The sequence below is a fragment of the Primulina huaijiensis genome, chromosome 9, assembly GCF_012295235.1.
Source record: "Primulina huaijiensis isolate GDHJ02 chromosome 9, ASM1229523v2, whole genome shotgun sequence".
In the NCBI taxonomy this organism is placed as follows: Eukaryota; Viridiplantae; Streptophyta; class Magnoliopsida; order Lamiales; family Gesneriaceae; genus Primulina; species Primulina huaijiensis.
The window spans coordinates 3,536,186-3,545,157 of record NC_133314.1 but is presented as its reverse complement, the minus strand read 5'-3'; the positions used below and the strand labels follow the sequence as shown (position 1 = coordinate 3,545,157).

The 8,972-nt window shown below is 36.2% G+C and overlaps 1 protein-coding gene across 2 annotated transcripts; it reads right to left on the bottom strand.

Moving 5' to 3' along the window:
• Positions 1 to 1,973: 1,973 nt before the first annotated feature.
• On the bottom strand, positions 1,974 to 6,765 carry LOC140984574 (uncharacterized). 2 transcript variants are annotated; one of them, XM_073452103.1, is made up of 8 exons: positions 6,590 to 6,765; positions 4,755 to 5,233; positions 4,117 to 4,282; positions 3,982 to 4,032; positions 3,704 to 3,886; positions 3,470 to 3,569; positions 2,558 to 3,291; positions 1,974 to 2,472 (listed from the first exon to the last, which is right to left on the bottom strand). In XM_073452103.1, exons 2-8 carry the CDS (start codon positions 5,216 to 5,218, stop codon positions 2,110 to 2,112), a joined length of 2,061 nt encoding a protein of 686 aa, XP_073308204.1. In that variant the 5' UTR covers positions 5,219 to 5,233; positions 6,590 to 6,765; the 3' UTR covers positions 1,974 to 2,109. The 2 variants fall into 2 exon arrangements, with proteins under 2 accessions (XP_073308204.1, XP_073308205.1); XM_073452104.1 differs by having other exon boundaries at positions 4,755 to 5,230; positions 6,590 to 6,753.
• Between the last annotated feature and the right edge of the window lie 2,207 nt (positions 6,766 to 8,972).

Sequence of the window (8,972 nt, the reverse complement as noted above, 5' to 3'; positions counted from 1 at the left end):
AGATCAGAGTAGATAATCAATGCGATTCAGCATCAGTTGAGTCCAGTTTGAGTCAGCTCAACCAGTTAGACTGCACAAAGATCAGGTTCAAGGCAAATTAGTTGCTCTTCTAGCAAATAGACTCAAGATCGATACAGCATTCAAGGCGACTAGTTGTCAGTATATCCAGTTCAATTATGTATAAACTAACTGATATTTGATGTTATTTAAAAGTTTGCTATTGTAGTAGCAATTTTCCTTACATTTGCTGGTGTGCATAAATGTATGATACAAAGGACGCATATTTGATTAAATAAACATCATGTTTATCCAGTTAGCTTTCATGTAACTGAACTGTTTTCTTAAGATTTGTTGCCTAAACTGCTTGAATGATGCTAAAACTTCATTAAACGCGTAAACGATTATATTTTTGAGGGGGAGTTTTTAATTCAGTTCTTGAGGGAGAACTTTCTTATCCCTCGAACTAAAAATATTTTTAAAATGTTTTTGATTCTGACAAGGGGGAAAAAGTTTAAATTTTAAAACTTTCAATAACTGCTTTAAAATTGCTCAAGTATTGTGATCATCAAAAAATGAGAGATTGTTGGAACATTTTATGTCTACAATCTTGATTTTGATATTAACAAAACTTGTTATTTTGTTTCTAATAATCTATCGAAGTGTGTAGGAAGCTGAAACTGATCAGTTATCGAGCCGAAACTGATCAGTTATCGAGCCGAAACTGAAGTTATTGAGACGCTAACTGAAAGTGGCAACTGATTGCCCAAACTGAACCAGCCCAACTGATGTGTCAAAGACCAGTTCAACTGAAGACCAGTTCAGATGACCCGTTAAGAGCATCATTTAGGAATCAATTAGTTTACAGAACACGACACTAATGAAATCCAGCCGTGAAGGTCGATCTTGAGAAGTTTTGCTGCTCTTCCCTCGAATGAAGCGGTGAAGTCTCGGCATGCAGAGTATTGAAATCGGCAGTCAAAGAAGATCTATGGTCATCGATCGTTTTATGGCAGCAAGAAGTACTGGAATTTGATTTTTCGTTTTGGTTGTCTTAATTGTATATATATGTTCTGATTCAATATTAATGTTGTGATCGATACTTAGAATTATGTGCATGCATGAGATTATTACAATTTAGAACAAGTAGTTTATTTTTCTGTATGTGTCGAAATCGACTAATTTTGTAAATATGTTATTTTGTTAACACAAATGTTTTACTATATCTAACATATATAGACCTTAAAAGAACTTGATACATGAAAATGCTAGGTCATGCATGATACTCAACAAGAAATTTTTTTTATGAACCACTCTCTTCTTATTTGGTTGCTAATGTTGAGTACCTATAAATGGAGTTAAGAAAATAGTCGATAAGCGGTCAAAGTTGAATTCCTATTACCAATACTTTTTTTAACAAGTTTATCGCACATAGTTTATTCAATGCAGTTTACCTGATTAACGTAATTTACAGACTATTATATTGAACACACCCCTTTATCCAAAATCCATGAATTTCTTGAGTTGTAGGAACTCCCACCTAATGATGAATTCAGCTATAAACCCACACATATCGATAACCGAAACGCATGCTTTGATATTTCATTGGCAAACTAAAAAGGATATGAACTTGGAAATATTAAATCTTTCCCTCGGTTAAAACTATACAGAATTTTGGCTTATTTTTCAATCCCGTTGAGCCCCGAGAGAATAGTACAGAGAGTGTAGCCCCATCAACTTGTATCTCAATATACATGTCATGCTCGAAAATAAAACATTGGAATCACTTTATAAAATACGATCATTTGTGCTTAAAATCGCGTTACTAACGTCAAATTAGTTTCACTACATGGTGAAAATACAACAGTTGATCGCGGAAAGCACTTCTTACCATTCACAATTCATTTGAGCACTCGATTCTTTATATGTTCCATTAGAATTTATTAAAACATTCGATTTTCATATGTTTCAAAGGATTGAAGGGGGAGAAACGAACATGTTAATGCTGATAAAATAATATAGCACATCCATATATCATCCCCCGATTGATTCAAGGAAGTCACTGAAGTAATATATTGGAATATGTGATCAAATTTAGCAATATATGTTGAGCTAGAAACCAGCCCACCCAGCAGGTTGGGGATCCAACTTATTTTCCACGCTCTTCGACTCACCAAATCGTTGAGACTTGCTCAATCCACCGATGGGTACATTTAGCTTTGAGGAATCCAAAGGATCCGCCTTGAAATTCTCGGATCCAAATCCCCAAGCATTGGTACCAGAAGATGGCTCGGTGGCCTTTTTGCTCTGATGACCATTTCTTGTTCTAACAGATTTAGGGTTGTTGTTCGGAGGCAACGTCTGTGGCCTGGAATCATCGGTGAAAGCCTGCCACTGTTGAGGGTCCGGGCTCATAGAACCTTGGTCAAATAAACTGCGTTGCAATTCCCAATCCGTTCCTTCAATCTTCTCATTCTGTATTTCAGTCACACATTAAAGAATTTAGTTTACACGAAATTTGAATACTTTATACGCACATTTATTGGATGGACGAACATACAGGTGGAGTAGTGGATGATTGGATTCTGGGCTGATCTTTACTCGGTGATGGAGTTCTTGCAGCTAGAGCTTGCTTAAGATCCTGCATTTCTTGACGCTGCAACCGACAAATTGCAGAGAGCTTTTCGTATTTGGAGGTTATTTCTGCCTTCTCTATATTGGCATGTGCAAGCTGCTCTCTCACCTTTTTGAGCTCTGCCTCCAAGAACTCTTCCTTTTCTGGTCTCTGACCATTGATGCTGGGACTTTTCTTGTTACCACCAAATTCTGCTACAAAAGCATTGAATGCATCATTTTGAAAGGTGGGTGTTCCCTCTGGTTTTGGGGGTCTTGATCTTTCAGTACTTTGGTTTGAATCATCCGAAAATGGTGAACTTTCAAAACTTGTTCTATCGACTGATCTACCTGGTGTGGTCTTTTGGACTGTAGAAGATTGAAAATTTTGCTCCTTAGATGGAGTTAAATGGGAAGCTGGATGCTTTTCGGGACAGATCTTTTCATGTCCAGATGATGTATGATTGGTTCCGTCTTCATCATATTTAGATCGGCTCTCGTCCTCATTCAATACTGAACATTTTGCATGTTCGGAGGTCCAGAAAGCACCAAAAGGGCCTGCGTTTTCGCCTGTTCTGAGATTATTTGGAACTAATGATACGTTTCGTGCTCCAGCCAAGGGAGGAGGAGGTGGACTTCTACGAGGCATTGGATTGGACTTATTTGCAGGCTTTGGCATGCCTGAAACCAGCCAGTAATTAGAAGAGATCACTAAAAGCAAGGGACCAAAAAATGGAGAAAAAGAAATAGCCTTATCATTCGACCACAAATTTTATTCACACTCGAATACCGTTTCAGCTAACTGATTCGAGGAGTTCATATTTCTAATCATGACATTAAGTCCTGACAACATCGTCACCTGCAAGAACATCAGTAGTCTGTTGCGGCATTTCCAGAGGTCCGTCAGGTAATGATTTCTGTGACCCTTCAGGTAAAAGGCTATTAACACGGAACCAGACCTGCAGCCAAAGGAATCAACAAAAGTAATTGATAAGTATGCGTGCAAGCTTAGCCCTCGTGATAGTCCCGGGCACAAAGAACTACAACTAACCTAAGTTCATGGAGATGAATCAGAATCAAGCAAAATGCTTGCCTGCGTGATATCTGGTCTGTCATTGGGGGAAGATTGAAGCATGTCTCTTACAAGGTCTGTCAGTGATGAGTTATACTTGGGTAAATCTGGGATGCGATAGTTCCCATTCAAAATTTGGAGTTTTGATTCACCATCAAATGCTAACTTGAAGTAACATATGTGAAAAAGGAGACATCCGAGCGCCTGTAAATTAAAAGCTCAGCCCTGGGTGATTAACAAGCTTAGGGAAAGCTGATCCAAAGTTCTGCTGGACCCATTAACAGGATTTAAGAGCTTACCCATATATCTACTTTCTCACTTATAAGTTCTCTGCGAAAAAGATCCCACATCTAAAAATGAGAGGGAGAAAACACATCGGTGGACAGTCATAAAAAATGTATAAGTGAGATATCTGTAGAAGTAATCCATCCTACCTCAGGAGCTCTATATGCTGGTGTTGTATATTTCCTAATATTATCCTCCTCGATGCCCATTTCCTCGGGTTTCTCGAAGCATTTATGATTTGTGCTAGTACTACCAAAATCACACAACTTCCACAATCCATCAGACCCCAGCAAAAGATTCTCAGCCTTCAAGTCTCTACACAATGCAACTCAAGAATGATGAACAGATAGAAACTACAAAATGAGTGGAACAAAATCAAGTGATCAATGCCCCTTAGCAAAGAAGAATCGTGTGCTATTCTATATATCATTTAAACTAATATATAAAGAGCACACAAAATCCATGACCGAAATTTCAGCTATTCTTATTCAGCAGGTCTAAAGGAAAGAAGTAAAGCAGAGAATTTCAGCATTCTTGCCTCACATAAGTGCAAGCAGAAGCAAAAATAAGATGTGAATAAATGCCTGCCACATAAAAAACAGATGAACTACTTTTTTCCAGATGAGACTCAATAATTTTAACAGTCCTTTGGATGTGATATTCTCAATAGAAAGATGTACTATTGGGGTGTTTAAGAAAAGGTACATGCAACACTTGTTGAAAGCACAAATATTATATCAAATCGCAAAATCATGCAGTGATAGATAAGAAAGATAAAGTGCAATACCGATGTGCAATAGGTGGACTGTGGCAGTGCATTGCAAAGACAGCATTGCACACATCCCGGAAAATTGTTAGAACCTGTTTTTCCTCAAAGAACCCAGCCCCCCTGCTCTCAAGCACATTAACCAGAGATTTCTCACAATATTCCATGAGAAGGAGGATCTCCTTGGTACGTCCCATATCAAATACAGCATGCGCACAAAGAGTAACAACATTGGGATGCTCTTTGAGTGATTTCATGACTGATATCTCTTTCATCGCTAGCTCCAGTGACTCTTCATCATTGCATATAATGTGCTTTAAAGCAAATGGCTTGGAACCATGTATTGCATCTCTAGCTGAGTAGACAGATGAGAATCCACCTTCTGCGATGACACTACGAACCTGAACTTTGAAATTGCCAATGTCAATGATGCGACCTTCCAGCCCAGTTTGTTCTTTGTGCGTAAAGGGTTTGAATCTCCACATGATTGGAGGTGACTCCTTTAATGCAGAAAAGGTCAATACATGAAAATAGGATACATTTTCTAGAAGTCAGCTACATGTAATATGAGACAAAGGTAAACCAAATCCAAAATCAAAATGAGCTAAATTAAATCATACGAATCTGAATGAAGTCTATACTGCATTACAATGATTTTTTTATTTTTAATAGGGTCAATAAAATGAAGTCATTGCTACAAAAAGCAGTTATTTAAAATAAGAAAAGGTCTGGATTTGTATGTCAATAAAACTAAAGCTTCAAATGCTGCATGCCCGAAAAACAAAATGGGTAATCACACCTTCTTCGAGCATCAGTATCATGATACCATCCCGCCAAAAATCACCAAATAGCTATGTCAAGAACACTAATTTGAGAAAGAGTCATAACTATGCAGATTTCTTTAATTCAACTAAAGGCAGAATGAACCGGCAGGAGTCCAGAAATTCCAGGTAGAAACAAAGAGGTAAAGATGCAAAAAGAATGTTCTTTCAATTTTTGTATTCAATGAACTGAAAGGATGGAAAAATATATTCAATTTACAAAATTATATCTCAACAAATATGCAAATATCCAGGTGTCCAAAATGATGGGCTCTCAACAAGATCCTCAATGATCATCAATCAACTTCACCAAATACATGCATATTTCAAAACTACCACAGCAGATCAAAGCAATGATTGTGAAGGTTCCTTTAATGAAATTTCGAAAAATTTACCATTTGAGTGGGACGGATCCCAAAATGATCACTATAACCACTTCTACAAAACAATATTCCCAGAAAACCCAGATCAAGGCAACCAAGACAGGTAAGCAAATACCAGCCATAAAATGAACTAAAACAAATTCATGATCACTCTTCTGATTTCAGTTTGATCTCCGAAAGAAAGACCACTACAACTGTCAGGATTAACACAATTAAAGAAATTAACGAAACTCCAAACCAACCTACCGCGTAAATACACATATTCTTCACCTATAATTGTATTCGGCAGAATCTACGAATAGATCACGATTTCATAAATACATAGCTCAACATAAATTTAAAACCAAGAGAACTTTATCTTAAAATTCCACTCTTTCGCCAGATCTAAACACCTTTCGAGTACTTCCAAAACGAAATAAATAACAACATTCATCCTAATAGGTTCCGGTATCAGATGACGCTGATTGTGGTGACGATGGAAAGGACGGGAAGTGGCAGCAACTGGGAGAAGACTGAACTACTTAATCGTTAAAAATAGATACAACAACGATTTGGAACAAGAAAATTTCAGATCTTGAGCTGTGATTCACATGATCGACCAAAAACATTAAAATGCTATCATCAAAATTCACCAACTAAGATTTCTTTATACCTCGTAAGAATGGAATTCGATCCGAAACCCAGGCACGATTCAACGAAGGAGATATGGGAAATGGTGGGTTTTGGATTTTGATGATTGAGTCGTGGACAGAGTGAATTGTTGTTGGGAAAGTGTGCGAGAGGTCATTTAGCTAATTGCGATATCTTTGAATCGTATGCTGACAGTATATTGGGATGGCCGCCTGTATAAAATGAACCAAACCTTATTTTGATGATATTTAATTTAATTTAATTATTTGAAGAACAAAAAATTATATAAATGTTATAATTATTAATGGGATGAATCGGTTTACCTATCAGTATCATTCTTATGCTTTATCAGTTTTGTTTTGTAATCAGTTAAGCTTCTTAGAAAACTTCTTTTTTATGAAAATTCAGTTTTCCTCCTTGAAATCAATTCGGTTAGACATTGTAATTATTCGTTGGATTGTCAATCTTATTCAATCACCAAAACTTAAAATGTTTCAACAGTGTTGTTGTTGTTATAGATAAACCTTGAGAGAAACTATATATAGTCATTTAATACATCTCCAAATTTACGGGAAATTGGACTTCAATCCCCAGCCGTCGTTTTTTTTTTGTGTTCAGGCCCTGGGTACATTTTTAGTACCACATTTTCACATGAAGTGTACCACAATTTGTATGACATAGTACCACAATTTTGTGGGTAGGGAGTGAACCCAAAAAAATGTTTTGATTGGGGATTTTTCACCAACTTCCCCCAAATTTACTCTTATTATTTTTCTAATATATTTAATAATTAATCACTTAAAAACTTATCATATTCTCTTCTCATTGTCTTATTATCCTACGTCCTAATAATATTATAAATTCTAAACTCTTTAGAAAAATTGTGACTGGTATATAATATATATTGGAAATAGTTAGTGATGACTATATAAAACAAATCACATATTGGAAAGGAAATAAGATATTTGAATGTTTATGAGTTGAAATGTATCAAACAAATTGCATTTGGGTGTTGACTAACGTGGAGGAAAACTTTATTATTATATTTAATAGTCAAATATAGGCATTTGAGCACTTATTAATATTTTAATAATTAAATAATAAATTGTGCCATAATAAATTAGAATGAATTAATACAATTTTTCGAATTGAATCAATGTCTATATATAAAGGATTCAAATGAAGAAATGCTTATTTATAAAATGTGTTTGTCTATTAAGAAAGTCGCATCATTTAGCAAAAGATGTTTATATATTATAAATATAATTTTTCTCTAATATGTTACGAAATATATATGTATTGTTATCTATATATTTTTTTTAAAGTTCCTGGTAGGCATGCTTAACGGTTCGGAACCGGTCTGTTAATCTTGGAACCGGACCGAAAACTCTGTTCAATTCATATTTTAATGGATTGAATCGGTCCAGCATGTTCTGAATCGGTTCCGACATGGTTCCAGCCCGTATCCGAATCTAATCCGGAACCAGATCTAGAACCCGAAAATTTAAAATAATATTAAAAGGCCTTGGGGCCAACGGCTATTGCAATTGCAGCCAACTGGCCCAAAGGAGGCTGCAAGCTACAGTTCAACTACTACTGAATCCAATATTTAATTTTTGCGATTTGGCCCCAAAATTGCAAGTTAAGAAGCTGGATATTGGAATCTTTGTCAGTCAGACAAAGTACACCAAAGAATTACTGAAGAAATTCAGAATGAGGTCATGTTCAGCACCACTGCCCCCATGAGCTCATAAGTTATGCTTGATAAAGATGAAGGAGGAATAGCAGTCGAGGTAACATTGTATCGCAGTTTAATTCGTTCTCTTTTATACCTAAATGTCAGTCGACCTGATATCATGTTTGCAATTTGTATTTGTGTTCGTTTTCATTCTGATCCAAAACAATCTCATTATTAGTTTCCATGATAATTTTCAAATATCTTAAAGGAACGCAAAATGTTGGATTATGGTATTCTAAGGACTAATCGTTCAATCTGGTTGGATATTCTGATGTAGACTATGCAAGTTTTAAGCATGACAGGAAGAGTACAAGCGGATCATGTCAGTTTCTTGGAGACTGGTTGATTTCTTGGTTCAATAAGAAGCACGGAAATTGCAACTTCAGCTGCAAAAGCTGAATACCTAGTTGATGGGAGCTGTTATGCTCAACTGTTGCGGAATCAACAAAAACTGAAAGACTATGGAATTGATGCCAAGGAGTCACCAATATTCTGCGATAATACAAATGCAATAGCTATCTTATACAATCTAGTCTTTCGCTCTTGGACTAAGCATATCAATATTCGTCATCACTTCATCCGATATCATGTATTGAAGAAGAACATACAGTTGGAATACGTCTCAACTAAACAACAAGCAGATGATATCTTCACCAAATCCCTCACG